Raw genomic sequence first — 18886 nt, forward strand, 5'->3', positions numbered from 1 at the left:
TGAAGCCCAATGGTGTAGCGGAGGTACCTGTGGTGGACCACAAGTACATCACAAGCAAACAAAATAAATCACACAAAATAACATCAACGAAGCCCAAAACCCAGTAGTTACAAAGTGAAAGAAAAGAGTAAAACCTCTAAATTTGTGGCAGTTTCTGTACAAAAGTGCATTTGCAAATCTTGCCACTTTTTTCTCCATTGCAGAGCAATCCCCCATCTTGGACGAGACCCAGGAGGTGCGTCACCGCTACGACGACCTCCTGCGCCGCCTGACCGGCCGGCAGGACCTCCTGGAGCTGCTGAGCGAGTACAACCAAGTCAACACCCGGCTGATTGACACCCAAGAGTGGGTCATCCAGATGGACTCAAAGCTGCACCAGAAGAAGCCCGGCGGGAAGGACCTGGGCTCGCTGACCCAGGACATGGACGATATCAAGGTATGCATCTCAAATCTCATTAACTTCAGTCAAGCATGATGAATATCCCCAACAAGCTTTTCACATCTCGTGATAGATATACAATAACAAGAATTTGCACAGCAGTAAAATAACTTAAGGAAAGAAGACTACAATCCTGGCCAAAATGGTTGAGACACCTGACAATAAGCATACCCTCTCCTGGTTCCTCACTCCCCTGCTCCCACAGTCAATGTTGATATCTTCAACTGGAGCACAGACCGTGCAACAAGAGACAACATTGACTTGGGGCTGGGGGAGGGAGGCCCAGCGAGGTTTGGCCGGAATTGAAGGCTTGCCTAGTCCAGCTGGACCCGAAAGTTTGACAGTTGGTCAGCTGGTGAGTCACAGCTGGATGGCTTCAGTTGGTCCGTCGTAGACAGTCTCAGCTTGACAGGACAAAAGTTCCACCAAGTGACTCAGACTGTCAGTTACTCAGACACAAGACCTCAGGTTGGCCCATTTTTGTCTAGCAAAATTGAAAGAATGAGTTGAAACTTTGAACAGAATGTAAGTAATGGTTGTGTCTACCTTTTTCACTCCCCAGACTATTCAGACCAACATGCGCGCCCAGCGGGAGCCCATCCAGGAGGTCATCAGCGAGGCCGAGGCCTACCTGCGGCTGAACAAGGACAAGCTGTCCCCCGAGCAGATTGAGACCTTACAGAAGCGCATCAACGAGCTTCGGCGCTACCTGGACCAGATCTGGGTCATCACAGAGCAGATCATTAAGGAGACAGAGACCGAGATTCACAGCATCAACCTCCAACAGGAGGAACAGGTACAAAAAAATAAGCCTAAGTCGGTGTCCGTAAGAAAAACGTGTACAAATCCTGTGGAGAGCGTCTGAAAAAAATAAGAAAAAAGAAGAGGTTCACAGAGTATCATTTTGAACATCTTTTTCTTTTTCTTTTCTCCAACTCCCTTTGGCTAGTCCAACCTTGGCCTAGAGTTCCTGACAGTGATGGAAGCCCTCAAGGATCTCCTGGAGTGGGTGCGGTTGAAAGAGGAGCAGCTGGGCTCTCAGCAGCCCATGACTGAACAGACCAACACCCTCAGGAACCAACTCAACACGCAACAGGTAAAAAAAAAAAATCACTTCGATAATGAGACATTGAGTGCTGTAAAATGTGAGCAAGTTTATGCTAGGACCATTAGTAGTAAACTAGTGGTTGATTCATTGCGTAACTTCTGCCTGCGCACTAATAGCTAACGCCTCTAGGCAAGCGATGGCCGAACGTCATCCCAAAACTCTTGGTCCTGGCCCCTGTTGTGCTTTATTGTGCAATGGCTACCGGTAAAAAATAGTCGACAGGAGTAGCCCAACATCCTTTGGAGCGAAGTTAGTCGAACTGTGTTAACGATAGTTCACATCCAAACTTGATCTGTGATGCCTTGTCATCCTCGTTCTCCCAGTTACAAGTAGTGGTTTTATATCGTGTACTTGGTGATTTTTTATTTCTAACATGTTTTAAGTGAATTGTTACATCTAATGCACCTCAAAAATATTTAGTGTAATACTGCATGTTGGATGGGTAAGATTATAATATGACAAGTTTGGAGAAAAAAAACAATCAGTTGTTTTCCAATCTCACGCCATGATTTGATCTGCACCCGTAACACCACATACAAAAACCAACACCAATTTAAAGCATGGCTAGGCATCAGACTATTCCGCACCCAAGTAAAATTTGCAAGGTTTTTGAACTTGGAAAATGATCCAGCACCAGGGTGATACAGCAGCTAGTTGCGAAACCAAAACACTTCTGGAAAAGCCTTTGTTTTTGTTCTGAATAAATTGTTCTTTGTTTTGTTCTACCAAAAATCCCATAAAGTTTGTACAAATTTTGTTTCTATTTCTTCCAATCATCTCTTCTCAGGAAATCAATGAGGACATTCAGAGCAAGAACGAGCCCGTTCAGCAGGTTTGCCAGGACGCGAAAGCCCTGCTGAAGGTTAAAGGTGACAAGATGGCTGCCGACAACAAGCGAGACCTGGAGGACGCCGTGGAGCAGCTCCAGTCACGCTACGCGGTCATCAACGGCAACTCGGCCGACCGCACCAACAAGCTGACCTTTGGCCACCAGGACCTGGACAAAATTGAGGAGGGATGCGGTATGTATCTTGCTTGCATTTCAAGTTTTAATTTCATTAATCCTCCGTCTTTCCTTTCCGAATGCTGTCTAGGCCCAGTGGTGGCATGGGTGGCGCAGTGCGTAAAGCGCTCCCCCCTCACCGCTGTGGCCCGGGTTGGATTCCCGGCTCGGCTCATGTGTGAGTAGAGTTGTTTGTTGAATCTCCTGTGCCACAAGGGTTTTTCTCCGGGTTCTCCAGTTTTTCTCCCGCTGCAAAAATCAGTACTTTCAATCTGGCTGTGCTCCGTCGTCTGATATGGCATGTGATGGCTGCCTATGGTGCCTTTAGATGTCTATTTAACTTACGGAAACACAAAGCCAAATTGGATGCTGCTGCACTTGACCATCATTGTATCTAAAGATAATATCTAACATTTTTTTTTTTCAAAAAAAAAATAGACATGGAGGAAACAAAATTAGCAAATAAATATTTTCCCCTACCGCTAGGTGATTTTGCAACATGGCTTCAGAATGCAGAACACGATCTGGCCACCATCCTCAAAAATGTCAGCAACGACTACGACACGCTGTCCAGGCAGACAGACGAGCACCAGAACTTCACTGACGACGTCGTGACACACTCAGCCGACTTGAAGTACATGAACAAGGCAACACAGAAACTCTTGTCTTCGGCCAAGGTAAGTCATTATCGTTTAAATGATCATTTGAAGTGCCATGGCATCGTGGTCTGGTGCATCGTTGGTAGTTCTGCAGGTCGTAGGTTCGATTCCAGCCTGGGGTTGTGGTGCGTGTGCCCTTGGGCAAGGCCCTTTGTCAATCATTGCTTCTCCCCATCCAGGAGTAAATGGGTATCTGTGAGGGCAGAAATGGCAGCACCGAGCTGTATACTTCCTTTCAGCTTTTGGAGGGCATCATCCAAGTACAATAAACCGCTTTTCTTAATTTCATTTTGTTTTTTCCCCATACCCAGACCTACAAGGAGTTCCTGGCAGCTTTCCGCCAGCGCGTGATGAGCCGTCAGTTCCAGCGCAGCTTCCAGGAGAACCCGGACCAGGACCTGCTGCACAAGATGCTGGAGGACTTCAACGCCCGCTACGAGCGGCTCAAGGCCGACTGCTTCAACCACGGCCGGCACCTGCAGCGACTCCTGAACAAGCACAAGCGCTTCTTTGACAAGTCAGAGGACACGGACGCCTGGCTGCGGGACGCCGAGGACCGCATGCAAGGCTTGCTCCAGAAGCCCATCGGTGCCGAGACAGACACCATCAAGCGACAGATTGATGAGTTGGACAACTTCAAGAAGGACGTCAAGCAGCGGCGGACCGATGTGGACAAGGTCAGAGACTTTGGCGAAGACTTGATTGCCATCCAGCCTAGCGTCCGTGTGCCTGTACAGAGGACAGTCGGTGAGTATGAGGTCTAAATCAGGAATCATTCAAGTTATACTCATTTTATTCGGGCATTCCAGAATAGTACCAAACCGAATGGTATATTAGCAGTGACTCAAATCAACAAAAAGGAGATTTTATTGTCCAATTGCCTAGACTCTTGGGTTGTTCTGAAAGACAGCAAATGTTGATCTTTTGGAAAATTGGCTCCTAACTGTTTCCTGGCTTTTTAAATATTTTCAGTTCATAAATGAAATTCCACGGATTCATTTTATTACTTTTTTTACAGAGGATATTGTTGACAAGTACGATTCCCTGGACGGTCAGCTCAACAACCGATCGCGCCTCTTGCAGGAGGCGCTGGCCCAGTCCCAGTCCATGCACGACAATCTGAACGATCTGATGAGCTGGCTGGACGGGACCGAGAAGGACGTCCACAAGATGGACAAAGGCACGGTGGTGGTGGTCAAGAAGGACCCCATGCAGCAGCAGATGCAACAGGGAGAGGTGGGTTGATGTGGATATAACAGAATTAACTTTCCTTGCAGAATGGATTAAGCAGGATTAACTTGCCTTGTGGAATGGATTAGGGAGTACTATTAACTTGTCTAGGGGAATGGATTACGAAGGATTAACTTGCCTATTGGAATATATTAAGTATGATTAACTTGCCTTGTGGAATGGATTAAGAAGTATGATTAACTTGTCTTGTGAAATGGATTACGAAGTATGACTTACTTGTCTTGCGGAATGGATTACGTAGGATTAACTTGCCTATTGGAATATATTAAGTATGATTAACTTGCTTTGTGGAATGGATTAAGTAGGATTAACTTGCCTTGTGGAATGGATTAGGGAGTACGATTAACTTGTCTAGCGGAATGAATTACCTAGGATTAACTTGCCTATTGGAATATATTAAGTATGATTCACTTGCTTTGTGGAATGGATTAAGTAGCATTAATTTGCCTTGCGGAATGGATTACGTATGATTAACTTGCCCTGTGAAATGGATTATGCAGGATTAACTTGCCTTGTGGAATATATTAAGTAGGATTAACTCGTTTTAAAGTAGGATTAATTTGCCTTGTGGAATGGATTAATTAGGATTAACTTGTCTTGTGAAATGCCCTCTCCCAATGTAGATCTGGATTAAGTAGGATTTACTTGCCTTGTGGAATGGTCCCTTGCATAGTAGATAAGGATTAAGTAAGAATAAATCTCGAATCACATTTTTGAATATTGTTTTCTTATTCAGGTAATCAACGAAGAAATCACAGCCAAGCACAACATGATCGAGGAGTGCGTCAACAGGGCCAACAGTTTTGTGCAGCAGTGCGATCCCGTGGAGGCCCAAGTCATCAAGTCCAAACTGGACAACCTTCACTCCCGCTACAATCAGGTAGGTGCAGAACAGTAGTCAAGTCACTTTGCTTGTGACCTGACTTGCGACCTGACTTATGACCTGACATGCGACCTGACTTGCCGCCTGACTTGCGACCTGACTTGCGACCTGACTTGCGGCCTGACTTGCGACCTGACTTGCGGCCTGACTTGCAGCCTGACTTGTGGCCTGACTTGCGACCTGACTTGCGACCTGACTTGCGATCTGACTTGCGACCTGACTTGCGACCTGACTTGCGACCCGTCTTGCGACCCCAGTTGTGACCCGACTTTTGACCTGACTTGCGACCTGACTTGTGACCCGACTGGAGACCAGACTTGAGATCAGACGTACCATAACCCTGACTTGCCACCGGACTTGCGACTTGACTTCTGACCCGACTTTGGACCTCACTCACGACCTAACTTGAGACCTGACTTGTGGCCTTTCTTGTGACCCTAATTGCGGCCTGACTTCTGACCTCAGCATGACCTGACTTGTGGCCGGCCTTGTGACACAACCTACGACCCAACTTACGACCTAATTTGTGATCTGACTTTTGACCTGACTTGTGACCCGACTTGTGACCCAACTTGTGACCCGACTTCTGACCCGACTTCTGACCTCACTCAAGTCCTGACTTGTGACTTTACTTATGACCTGACTTATAAATTGCTCTTGTGATGTACTTCACAACAACACTGATTTAAGGTTCATCTCTTTTCAGGTGAAAGACACAACCCAGGAGCACGGTCGGCAGATGGGCAGCCTCAAGGAACGGCTGAGCGACTTTGACAAGCTGGTGGATGAGCTGGAGAACTGGTTGCTGCCTGTCCTGGAGCACGTTGAGGGCAAGAAGTTCATGGAGCAGGACCTTCCAGTTGTCGGAGACCAGCTCAAGGTCAGTATGGGTGCACTGTGTCGCATTTGGCAGGGTTTAGGGTTAAGCAAATTTTGATATAAGAGGAAACATGTCTTTCCTGCTTGAATTCTTCAGAAATTTGAGTGTATAAGTGGGTCATGAATTGGGGCAAAGCTTAAAAGAATTGTCAGAATAAGAAATTAAGAGCATAATTTTGTTCTTTTTCTTCCGTTTTTTTTTCCCCCGCAGACCTACAAGATGCAGATGGACGACCGCCGACCACTGTACAAGAAAATCCACGAGGTGGCCGAGGAGTTAATGAAACATCCCAAGGCCACCGACGTCTCAGAGATCAAGACCATGATGACCAACATTGAGCTTAACTGGGACTGCCTGGATGCTGCTCTGGGCAAGAGGTTTGTTTGTTTGTTTTTGTTGTTTGTGTTTGTTTATGTGTTTGTTTTTGTTAGGGGGTTTGGTTTCAGACTAGCACTGACAAAAATGGGACACTGGAAACATGTTGCTAAAAAGCTCACTTTGTAGAGTGCTGATTAGGTTCTCCAGAGGATTCAAATTGCTCTTAAGTCAGTTCTTTGTTAGAACTTAGTGACCAATCCCGGCACGCTATCAATTCCATCATGAAGGCCCCCTTCAATGGCGAAAGCATTGTGCTAGCTATTGTTCAGATAATCCGTCATGGGGCAGTTGCTTTGTTCAATAGCGTGCACAATGGTTCCTCCATTGATGGGGGCCTCAGGAGTGTACAGTGATCGCGTGTCCGGATTCTTCTACAGAGGCCGGAACTGAGGTGGGACTGGGCTAGCTAACGCAGAGGTTGTTTGCACGCACTCCGCGCTCCTTTGCCCAATAGGGTTACCAAAACATGTGCATGCCTTAACTTTAAGAATGCATAAGACATCTGCGCGACCATGCGCGATCAGTAATTGCCCACGGAGTAGTCTATTGAAATGTTTTGTTCTGTCTCCCAATTCAGAACCAAACACTACGAGGAGCGGACCGCCGCCCAGAAGACGTTCTTCAACTACATGAAGGACGTCAACAACTGGATCGGCAGCCAGGAGCGGAGGATAGGCCAGATGGAAGCAGTGGCTAGAGACACCAAGCAGTTGCAGTCACAGATCACTGAAGTCAAGGTAAGCATCGCCCATGATATATCTGACTGCGACCCAAAGTCTTGGCTGATAAAGTTGAGGGATGCAGTCTAGGAGCTAATCTTGAGGAGTTTAGAAGCTTATTTTGGGGTGTAAGATCCTTGCTTCTGCCAACCAGTCCGGCGATAGCACATGCATCAACCGTACGGGATAGCTACTTTTCCGAGCTAGTTGAGGGATGCAATCTAGGAGCTAAACTTGAGGAGTTTAGAAGCTTATATTGGGGTGTAAGATCCTTGCTACTGCCAACCAGTCGGGCGATAGCTACTTTCCTCCCCTGTTGCATTGGAGAATCGACCAATAAAAGAAGTGCTTTGGCTCGTAAATATGCATGAGTTGTAATATTTTTTTACAAAATTTGCCTTACCATTTCCGCCTGCAGCCCTTCCAGCAGGAAGTCAAGGACTACAAGCCCAAGGTGACGGAAAACGCCCGTCTGGGAGCCATCTACGACAAGATGATCTACGAGACCGAGATCAACATCGCCACCCGGCCCCACTACCGCTCCACGGAGCTGGACCTGACCAAGCCCATCGACAGGAGAGTCTTTGAGGAACCCAAGTTCATCGAGGATCGTAAGTTAATAAAAATGCTATATCTCGGTCTCTTGTGTCCTTGTCAAGATGCTTGACCATAACTGCTTATTGAGGATCGTAAGCTATTTAACATTTTATATCTTGGTCTCTTGTGACCTGGGGCATTATACTTTACCATAACTGCTTTTGGATGATTGTTAGTTTTCAAATCATTTATCTTGGTGTCTTGTGTCCTTTGGCAGGATATGTTACCATAAGTTTTTATCAAGGATTATAAGTTACTTAAAATGCTATACCCGAGTCGATGAATCTATACCTGATTCGATGAATCTATACCTGATTCTATGAATCTATACCTGATTTTATGAATCTATACCTGATTCTATGAATCTATACCTGATTCTATGAATCTATACCCGATTCTATGAATCTATACCCGATTCTATGAATCTATACCTGATTCTTTGAATCAGGGAAGTATTGTTGGGCTTATGTCCTTGGGTAGGATACTTTACAATAATGCCATGTCTCATTCATGGAATGAAATGATGGGTGTTACAGTCAGAGTAGTCCATAGCTTTAGTAAAACGGCATGAAACCCTCCAAAGATGAATTTTTTACATCCGTCATAATTTCCAAAATGCTTGTTGAACAATTCTTTCCAGGTGACACGGAAGCAGACCACATGGTGGCCGACACCAACCAGCGCTACGAGCACCTGGTCTGGCTGCTGTCGGAGCGTCTGGAAGACCTGGAGCTCATGCTGCAGTTCATGGAGCGCTGCGGCGGGGTCTTCGGCCTCCTGGAGTGGGCCAACGACACGGAGACCAAGCTGAACCGTCTCAAGCCCACCAGCCGGGAGATCGAACCCCTCGAGGAAGAGATCCAGGAATTCAAGGTCATCGTGGACGACATCGCTTCCAAGAAGGTAACGAGAATCAGATTCGTTTGCTGTCAGGGCAAGTTAACGGACCCTTCCTACCTGTCAACTAGGGTAGCCACTGGCTAGCGGCTGCAGCTTCTTTCCCATAGACTCGTATGTCATTACCAGCCACAGCTATGTGATTCGGACATGACCTGACTTGTGAATTAGACTTGTTTAAGTCTCCAACTCACCCATTGTCACTTGTGAATTCGACTGGTTACCTATCTCACTCACTCCCTTGAAATTAGAATTGCTGAAGTCTCTTACTAACTGACTGTCAATCGTGATTTAGGTTTTCCGAATTGAAATAACACATTTGTCAATGAGAAGTGGCCAGAGCCGCCTCCATGGGCACGTGTGTAATTTCCAACCGTAGCCAAGAAATTAGGACACGGCCTCAGACTGGTTATCTATCTCACACACTGACTGTCACTTGTGAATTAGACTTGCTTAAGTCTCTCACGGACTGACTGTCGCTTGTGAATTAGGCTGTGTCTAAAACGGGCTTCCAGAGCTACGGCTACGTCTGTTGTCAGCGCGTCCCCGTGTATTTTCAATGGGCGCAGACCTAGACCAACAATCCTTGCCAAATCTCGCTGGGCCCTCAACCCCCCGGCCCCCATTCAATGTTTTTTCATTGCGCAGTGTGTGCTCCATCAGCTGGAGAGAACAACATTGACCGGGGGTTGGGGGTGTGGGTGACCGTGGCAGGCTCAGGAAGTGTCCCAACCATTTTGGCTGGGATTGTAGCTCTAGACAGCTGATTCGGATGCAGCCTAAGACTGTTTATCTATCTCACTCAATGAGATCTCTACGAACCTTTTAGCTATTCTGAATCAACTGATTGTGTGTCCTGGGACCAGCTTTACAAGGCTTGCCGTGTCTTTCTATTTATTCTAGGGACCAGTTTCGGACGTAACCGTCCACGCCGAGCAGTTCCTGCGCACCACCAAGGACAAGCTGACCCCCGAACTCCAGGACGAGCTGACCAACATCGTCCGGGAGCTGCGCACCACCTACGAGCGTCTGCAGGGCCACTCCCTGGACTGGCTGCGGCAGGCTGAAGACCTGCTGGCCAAACTCAAGAAGGAGAGGGACGAGAACGTAAGCTTTTTGGGGGTGATCGGAGTTGGGTTTGGCATCTAAATGAACACGGCAGTGGTGTAGTTAAGTTCGTCACAAAGGTGTCAAAAGTCATCACTAGTCCATCACAAGTCATCTTCTCCTAAGTTGAGTCACAAGCTGTTCCAATGAATTGCAACAAAGGCGTCACGTTGTTATTGTTTGTCCCCTGCTCCTAGTGGTTGGGCTTGTGATTTTCTTGGGTTCAGACTTGTGTTGGACTTTACTACAACGCTGGAACACAGGAGTGTTCTCTTTATGTGTATGAAAAAAAGAAATTACAAAAAAATAAAAAATATAGAGGCCCATTTTATTTGATCTAGTCACATATTTAGGAATGTGCCTCTTTTGTTTCTGAGTTCCAAAAATGTTTGAGATTTCAAAGACTGACTTGCATGGATTTTTAAAAGAAATTCAGTAAATTGGTGTTCCCTATTTAAGGTTTTCAGTTTTAACAGCTTCAAGCAAATTCAGTGATAAAATAGTGAAGCACTAAAAGTCAGGAAAGGTATGTGTCGACAACTTTGAGAATTGTGATTAAATGTGCAAATTGTCTCTTTCTTCAAATTGTGTGTATTTTGTAAAAAAAAAAGGATTAAATAAAACAAAAATCAAGCTTAGAAATGTTGTTTCTTCAGATGACTCTTGAAGAGCGCATCCGTGAGCTTCTCAGAGCTCTGCAGGCCCTGCTGGACTGGGTGGCCGAAGCTGAGAGACGTCTAGGCTCCGAACAACCCCAGGACGAAACTGTCAAACCATTGACCAGACAGCAGACCGAGCACACGGTATGTTGAATCCGATATCTGTCTGTTCTAACCCACTTGGCCGGGTACCAGTCTACAATTCGGGCGATTCACAGTGCAGTGCGCCACCAAGAGTTTGCCACGGAGAGTTAATTTTTCCCAGTGCATTGTGGGAGATGGTCGACAAATTTGCAGTGCGGGACATTTGAAATTGTTAGTTTTTCCGGTCGCTAGTTTCGTAATTGTATGATTTGAGTATAGTTTGCTCTTTTCTTTTCTTGTGATCAATATGGTGTGTTTTGTAAGGCGGCAGAACGCTATGCTCCTATGTATAACAAATTAGCTAAAGTTGTCTACTGACACTCATTTAAATGGGCCAATGTTTTGTCGACCATAAACTTGAAAAATGGACTCTCCATGGCAAACTCTTGGTGGCGCACTGCATTGTGAATCACCCGAATTCCTCAAACATGTGGACCATTCAACATACGGAGGCCCCCTTTTAATGGCGAAAGCATTGTGTACGCTATTGTACAGAGCAACTGCTCCTTGATGGATTATCTGAACAATAGCTAGCAACAATGCTTTCACCATTGAAGGGGGCCACAGTTAGTGTACAGTGATAATCGTGCCCAGAATGGTTTATGCCGGCTTACTATTCTTCATACATATTCATTATCTCGCTTTGCAGTGTTGGGAAACTTATCTTTTCACACAAAGCATACTCTGTAGTTATTTTTATCGTTTTTTTTTTTCCTAAAATATATTGCAAAAATAAAATCGAAAATGACAACCTAAGATAATAATTTCATCTCATTGTTTATATGGATTCAAATTACTGAATCAATTTTAAAGACCGATTTTATTTTGAAGCTCCTCCCAAACAAGGTTACATTGACATTCTGTAGTGACTGCTTGACATTCTCAAATTGTGAATGAAATGTTGGAATTAATTGTTTTTGTCATGTAGCCACTGAGGACAGCATACCAGGAACTCATAGTAAGATCTCTGTGCCATGTTGCAATGTTCAATCATCTTTGTGTTCATTGCATGAGAAATGTGTATGACTCCAGTTTTGTAAAATAAAACAAAAACAGTTACATGTCGCTGTTGAGCGGAAGTTTACTTGTGACCTGCCATAGCATAATGAGGAATAACCCCCACCTTTGACTTTTCACGGTATGTACATCATGTTAAAGTGCATATCATTGGCTTTCCAATGATACCTTATTTATTTTTGTAGCTTAATTTATTCCAAAGTTATGACGCAGGAACTTCAACAGTGTCCTGCCAAGTTTCTCTAACGTCATTTCGAGAAAAAAAAGACACGCATTGCGTCGCCAACGGCAGTGAAAACGTTTTGAAGTTTTTTTCACTTTTGTGGGTATTTTTTCCCCAACAAAAATGCATAGTGTGCATCTTGGATATCTTGGCTACTCAAAAATATAAAACAATCAATATCGATTTTGACTTAATTTTTTCTAGTATGTCCGACTTCAGGCGTCTATTACTCAAAACAAGGTTTTGGGGGACATTCCTCATTTTGCCTCAGTAGGTCACATTTCTTTTAATCACAATAAGCGTGTTCAGTTTTATATTGCTTAAAAGTTTTTTTATGTCTGTTTCTTTTTGGTGTCGCCCCCTTCAAATTAAAAAAAAAAGAAGAATAAAAAGAATATTTCAATCGAAATTGCTAATTTTGAAATTTTTTTTTAGCATGAGATAAGCTATCAGCTTTCCAAATGAGATACTTTACCAATATTCAGCCTACGGTATTTGACAGATATATATTGCTTGACTTTATTTCCATCCCAGTGTAAAAGTACAAATACAATAATTGAATAAATTTCACACTAAATTGGGAACATCTGACATAAAATGAAGATTTTTTGGGGAAGACAGAATGAAGGGCCAAGTGTAGGGTTTTTTTTTTTAAAGAAATTAAAAAAAAAAAAAAAAAAACACCCATCTGTAATTTGTTGGCAGGGGAAATCATTTTTTTTTTCATTTTTTTTTTTTTTTTTTAGCTGCATATGGACATACCAAATTTGTGTAAATGTCTATTATCATTTTTTTGTGCTGAATAATTATTGTGCATTGGTGCAGTTGTGTCAAGTATGTCAGTGAAATTGGATGTATGCATGGCCGAAGCACCAACGTTCGTTTATAATTGGTCGCATGAGTTGTAACAAGTAGGAACCAAGGCTAAAAATAGCCACATTTAATTTGGTAAAATGTTTAGTGAAACTTTCATGCACCATTTATGCTTGTAATGTCTGGCCTAAACTTTACAAAGGCTTCCGACTGCCCCAGTGTGTATGCGTTGCACGTTAATAGGCACGGAACGTTGATCTTGGCCTAGTGGTGTATTTAAAAACATCAAGCACAATCAATTGTTTTACACACTCCACAACAACCATCACTTTATCAGATGTGAGATTTGTTCAGTATTTTCCAAAATTTCAAGATTTTGAAAATCTGCTTTCGAAAATCTGGAATTGCTGAGATTTTACCATGAAGTTGTCATTAGCTATAAACGACAAGAGAACAAAGAGTGGATATTTCAAAGGGTGCCCTAAAGCCCGGTTCATACTCGGCGTGAAAGCGAAAGCGAACGCGCATCTGTGACGTCATGGCAAGTATTCGCGCTGCGAATTCGCAAAAGTTGAACACATTTCAACTGGGGCGAATTTCGCAGCGAATGTTTCATGACGTCAAATTCGCTTCGCATTCGCATGCCCATGAAGTATGAACTGGGCTTTAGGCAAATATAAACATGTACCCTATGTTACTATTAGGCCCTCGGCGGTCCCGAACCCTCTGTTTTATTTTTTTACTTTTTCTTTCCTCCAATCTCACTCCTGCTCGATCTCAATTTCTTCTCCCGCTTCTTCAGGCTCTGAATCAGGACATCCAGGAGCACCAGCAGCCCATCCTGGAGGTGGTCCAGGACGTGGAGAGCTTCCTGAAGCAGTACGGCAGCCGCGTGGACCAATCCAACCAGACCCGACTGCGCACCTTGCAGACGGAGCTCAAGTCCCGCTACGGCGTTGTCAACTACCAGTCCACCAACCGACAGACCAAGGTACGAAAACCAGTTTCCTCAGAAAAGTTGCCCTGTTGCAAGGGCCTTTTCTAGGTCTAGGACAGAAACCAGTACATATGACACAGGACCAGAACTGGCACTTACCTGGTTTTCGACATTTTTGTTTGTTTATTATCATTAACCAGGGCCCAATTTCACAGAGCTGCTTAACAGCTGACTTTGCGCTTACCGAGCCTCCATCTATTTCATAGGGACTGTTAAGCAGTAAGCACAGCAAAAGCACGCTTAACCCCGGAAGAAAACTTTGCTTAAATCAGTGACGTAACAATAGGAATCTCCATGCACGCGCAACCGTTAGCATGAAATAGTGCTTAAGCAGCAGCATGATTTTCTGCTATAGTAAGCACAGCTTTTCTGCTTACTGTTAAGCAGTGCTATGAAATTGGGCCCTTGTTTGCAAATTCAAACAATACCTTTCTGAGAGGGAAAAAAATAATGAATTAGTTGCCAATGTGACTTAGCTTCCAATAAAGAAATTTAACTTGGCATTACAGCTGAGGAATACTCCCTTTTATAACAATTAGGCCCTAAGACTACAGTTGCTGACGAATTCTAATATTATTTTCTCGTTAAATATGTTTTTTTTTTATGGTATTTATACAGTTCCACACATTCCTGATTCCTATAACAACACTACCCTAGCTGTTTGCCCAAAAGGTGTTTCTGTTGTGAATCACATTTTTGCCTACGTTGAGCTGATGCGAGCAGAAATTTTCTATCCTTAGCAAATCTCTTAGCTTAGCAATGTCACAAAATCTGCCCCTGGTTTCGACCGCCATTTTCGCACAAGTTTCACATCCTGATTGTGTTTCTTGTTTTTTGCAGCTGACCACAGCGGTCGACGAGCTGGTCAAGTTCAGCGAGGACCAGGCCGAGTTTGACCCCTGGTTGGCCAAGGCGGAGCAGACCCAGCAGGCCGCGCTCAAGAACGTCGGCCGCGACCTGGCCACGCTCAAACAGCAGAGCGGCCAGCAGCGAGCCTTCAACGAGGACGTGCTGGGTGAAGCCGCCGACCTGCGCTTCATGAACGTGACCGGCCAGAAATTCCTGGATGCTGCAAAGGTAAGCATGAAGACAGTTTTTTCCACGAGAAGTTTTGGGAGGAGAGGCTGTCCTGCTAACAGTTTACGCTACTCTGCTGAAGTTTTGTTGCCAACTGTAATTTTTACTGCCTTGCTATTTTTGTTATGTCATCTACATCACATTTTAGCCAACGGCACTAATATAAAAAAAAACTAAAGACCAACAGTTGTAGGCACAACAGGTCAGATATCTCCATTAATTGCATAGAAAGTGTCACGTTTTGTAAAAGCACCCTCTGACCCTAACCGAGCCAGACGCAACACACTGCATCAGGTGTAAAAGTCTGTGGGAATTTGCTGTATTGGGTCATCAACACCAGTGCGTAATTGGCCGATTATGAAACAATGAGAGCTAGTCCCATTGAACAATGCCACAGTCAGATCCTGCTGCAGTTGGCAACCGCAGACTCTGAGGCTTTGTAGCCTTAAGAATTTTGATCTGATGGATCTTGCTACACCGAGCAGGCTTGTCATTTTGAAAAGTATTTGCATGTTGCTGCATTCAGCAGAGAAAAATGTTTACGCCATGGAGAACACTGGAAGAGATTCCTCACTTCTTCGGATTATGCGCAAGTTAGATGAAGGACATCAGTTTTTACTTGCATGATATACTTTTTCAATTGTTCACCTTTTTCCAACCTTAGGTGTACCGCCAAGACCTCTCGGAATTCCGGGCCACCGTGCTGCCACGCGAGTTCACCCGCTCCTTCATGGAGAACCCGGAGTCCCAGACCATCAACAGCAAGCTGCGAGACTCCAGCGACCGCTACAATGACCTCAAGCGCACCTCAGCCCGTCACACGGAGTTCCTCCAGGACCTGGTGACGCGCCACCAGGCCTACCGCAAGGCCAGCGACACCATGCTGGACTGGCTGCCCGGAGCGGAGAAGACAGTCGCCACTCTGGTGAAGGAACCCATCGGGGCTGATCCCATCAGCGTCCAGAAACAGATCGACAAAGTAGAGGTAATTAAGATAAAGTAATGTCAGTTCTGAGCCAGTATGGCCCATCAGGCTGGTATTTATTTACTGTTTCTGTGGCATGAAATGACTGAGAATATTTCTATTTCCTCCTGAATGGGGTGCCAGTCTAATTACCCCCAGCTAATTCTGGTACCCAGTTATATTCCTTGGTGGAAAGAAGCAAGTTGAGGTAAAGTGGGTTACCCAAGGACACAACTTACAGGCAGCAGCAGGTTTCAAACCCCTGACCATCTGATCATAAGTCAAAAACCAGAACTGCCAGGCTGCACTCCCCCTTCGAAGTAGGAAGGCAAAAATTAACAAACAAAAAACTTTGACAGTGTCTGAGAAAAAACACAACGGGGGTTTATTTCAAAGAATTGTCTATTTCTCACAAGTAAATGACAAGATTTTTAGCTGTAGGTCAAGTGTGAAGAAGGCACTCCCTACCTTTTACTCTGGACCTTTACTTGTGATTGACTTGTGAAATTTTGACTTATAATGGACTCGACTATGACTCCGTTTTCTTACCATGGTGACCAATTGTGTTACAGGCCCTTCGCGATGACGTCATGTTCCATCACAAAGACGTGGAGAACGTGAAGGAGTCTGGCAGTGAAGTGATCGAAGTACAGGAGGAGCTGCGTCCAGAAATCACCAAAAACACGGGTAAGCTAGTCGCAGTCTCTCGTAACATTTTGTTTTGCCTCTCATTTCAATTCTCGTTATTGATCTTGTAACTTCTGCTCCTGTGGTTAACAGTAGTTCTTGCTCCTATTTGCTCCATAATGTGCTGCAAACAGTGCCTCTCCACAGAGTTGCAATGGCTCGAGTCAATGACTTGACTCGATTCGACTCGAGTCCCAACGAGTAACTGACTCGACTCGACTGGAGTCACTTTTCTTGCTATGTGGTTTTGACGTTGTCAGCATACAGATTATTCCAGACCCAAAGCCAAACGAGAGATAAAACTGAAGTTTCCCTTCTGTCTTGTGTTTCTTCTTCCATTCAGTAACAAATATCAGTGATTCAAATTGACTGGAGCATAAATTTGACACGACTTGACTCGACACGACCATACACCGTGATTCGACTCGACCACACACTGTGACTCGACTTGACTCAATCTTCTTGACTTAATGACTCAACTCAACTTGAGTCACAAAATTCAGTGGCTTGTTACAACTCTGCCTCTCCATTGCAACCTCTCGTATGAATCAATCACATCAGCCTAACAAAATAAGTTTCTTGTCTTTAGATGACATCGTGCGGCGCTACGAGGCCCTGCAGGCGCAGATCGCTGAGAGGCTGAACGCCCTGCAGCGGGCCCTGGCCCAGTGCGTGGACGTCAAGGAGCAGCTTGACATGCTGCTGCGCTGGCTGGATGAAGCCGAGCGCAACACCCACAAAATGGAGAAAGGAACGCTGATCGCTGTCAAGAGGGAACCACTGCTGCAGAACACGCAGGAACAAAAGGTACATTCCGTTCAGTAGGCCATATGAGGATACTAAACTGACACCATTTTCTGGTACAAACACAAGAATAATCCCGTTCACTAAAGCATATTAGTACCTTAAAGATTGTATGAATGTAATCTTTTTAATTGTGGCAACTTGCAAACGTATGCAAATTACCTGTGATTCATGTGTGTATGTGTACATACTTCATGTGGTTCATACTTCATGCGAATGCGATGCGAATTTTGACGTCATGAAGCATTCGCTGTGAAATTCGCCTGAGTTGAAATGTGTTCAACTTTTGGGAAAGGACATCACAAACGCTCATTCGCGTTCCCTTTTGTGCTAAGTGTGAACCGGCCTTAAGACCTATTGAATTTATTTCAATAATGGTTGAAAACAAGAAAATAGAAAATAGTTCTGTTCATTCAAAACTCAAATCAGTAACGGTATATTCCAAACTAGTTTTGTGGTTGAATATTTTGTGAAAATGAATGTTTGGTGCATTGATGGCACCTGGAACTCTTTGCAGTCAATCTGCATGTTTGTAAAACCTTTTTTTTATTGTCTGTCCAAAATTTTTCCTGCAGGTCAATTTCTCGGACATCGACAACCACCGGCCGGCCGTGGAGACGGTCAACGTGAGCGCCCAGCGCCTGATCCAGTCCAGCGAGCCCACGGAGGCCCGCCAGCTCCAGGCCAAACTGGACGACATCAACCAGCGCTACGGGACCATCGACGGCGTCACGCTGCGTCACGGCGAGTACCTGGACGGGCTCGGCTACAAGCTGTCGGAGTTTGAGAGCGAGGTGGAGCAGCTGGAGGACTGGCTGCTGCCCTCGCTGGACATGCTGGAGTCCAACGAGCTGACCCAGCAGGACCTGCCGGAGTTTGGCAGCCGACTCCAGGTCAGTTCCAAGTCGAAATCAAAGTCAATCAACTTAGAATGCAAAATTTCACCCGACACAAGTTTCACCAGCTACGGATTGTTTAATTGCTTACCTAAAAAGTCTCTTATAATAAAATATACGAGGGTCTTTCTGTGGTTGTACCTCCTAACCGTCCCTTTTGGTGCACTACAGGCCTCTCCATCCATTCACATCCACGTACAGTCTTTGTTCCCAAAGCAAATTCTAAGAGGTATTCATCCAGTTTCGTCCCACGCACTGCCCTGCTTTGGAATTCCTTACCTGTATCTTGTTTCCCAGTTGATTTTGATCGGTCCCAGTTCAGGCAAAACATCAATACTTGTCTTTCTACTTGAAGTATTTTTTTCTTTTTCTTAGATTTCCTTTTTTATCCCATCTTTTGTTGAGATGAGCTTTAATTTTTCAATGTGGTATTGACCATTCTGTCATCTTCAGGACTTGCGTCGGCAGGTGGAGAACCACCGACCAGCACTCAAAAAGGTCAAACAGATGGGCGACGAACTGATCAAGGACCCTAAGGCGAAGGACACCTCTCACGTCACCGCCATCCTGACCAACGTGGACTTCAACTGGAAGGCGTTGGAGGATATGCTAGCCAAGAGGTAGGGTTACGCACTCCGTGTTTGTTCATTTTCGATTTCATTTCTCTGTCTCCAGGAACTACTG

General features: G+C 44.9%; 1 protein-coding gene across 1 annotated transcript in view; it reads left to right on the plus strand.

Moving 5' to 3' along the window:
* Positions 1-18886, plus strand: part of LOC119728943 — a 288712-nt gene that overhangs the window by 125727 nt on the left and 144099 nt on the right. The window contains exons 74-95 of the mRNA XM_038201391.1: positions 204-436; positions 1002-1235; positions 1389-1535; positions 2335-2569; positions 3037-3227; positions 3521-3956; positions 4228-4445; positions 5197-5340; positions 6050-6223; positions 6434-6600; positions 7179-7338; positions 7739-7931; positions 8558-8820; positions 9718-9921; positions 10578-10724; positions 13580-13768; positions 14615-14851; positions 15516-15836; positions 16388-16502; positions 17092-17309; positions 17882-18199; positions 18656-18822. Coding sequence (XP_038057319.1) covers positions 204-436; positions 1002-1235; positions 1389-1535; positions 2335-2569; positions 3037-3227; positions 3521-3956; positions 4228-4445; positions 5197-5340; positions 6050-6223; positions 6434-6600; positions 7179-7338; positions 7739-7931; positions 8558-8820; positions 9718-9921; positions 10578-10724; positions 13580-13768; positions 14615-14851; positions 15516-15836; positions 16388-16502; positions 17092-17309; positions 17882-18199; positions 18656-18822 — 4711 coding nt within the window. The remainder of the gene's footprint in view (positions 1-203; positions 437-1001; positions 1236-1388; positions 1536-2334; positions 2570-3036; positions 3228-3520; positions 3957-4227; positions 4446-5196; positions 5341-6049; positions 6224-6433; positions 6601-7178; positions 7339-7738; positions 7932-8557; positions 8821-9717; positions 9922-10577; positions 10725-13579; positions 13769-14614; positions 14852-15515; positions 15837-16387; positions 16503-17091; positions 17310-17881; positions 18200-18655; positions 18823-18886) is intronic.

Source organism: Patiria miniata, unplaced genomic scaffold (genome assembly GCF_015706575.1).
Source record: "Patiria miniata isolate m_02_andy unplaced genomic scaffold, ASM1570657v1 HiC_scaffold_20, whole genome shotgun sequence".
Lineage (NCBI taxonomy): Eukaryota > Metazoa > Echinodermata > Asteroidea > Valvatida > Asterinidae > Patiria > Patiria miniata.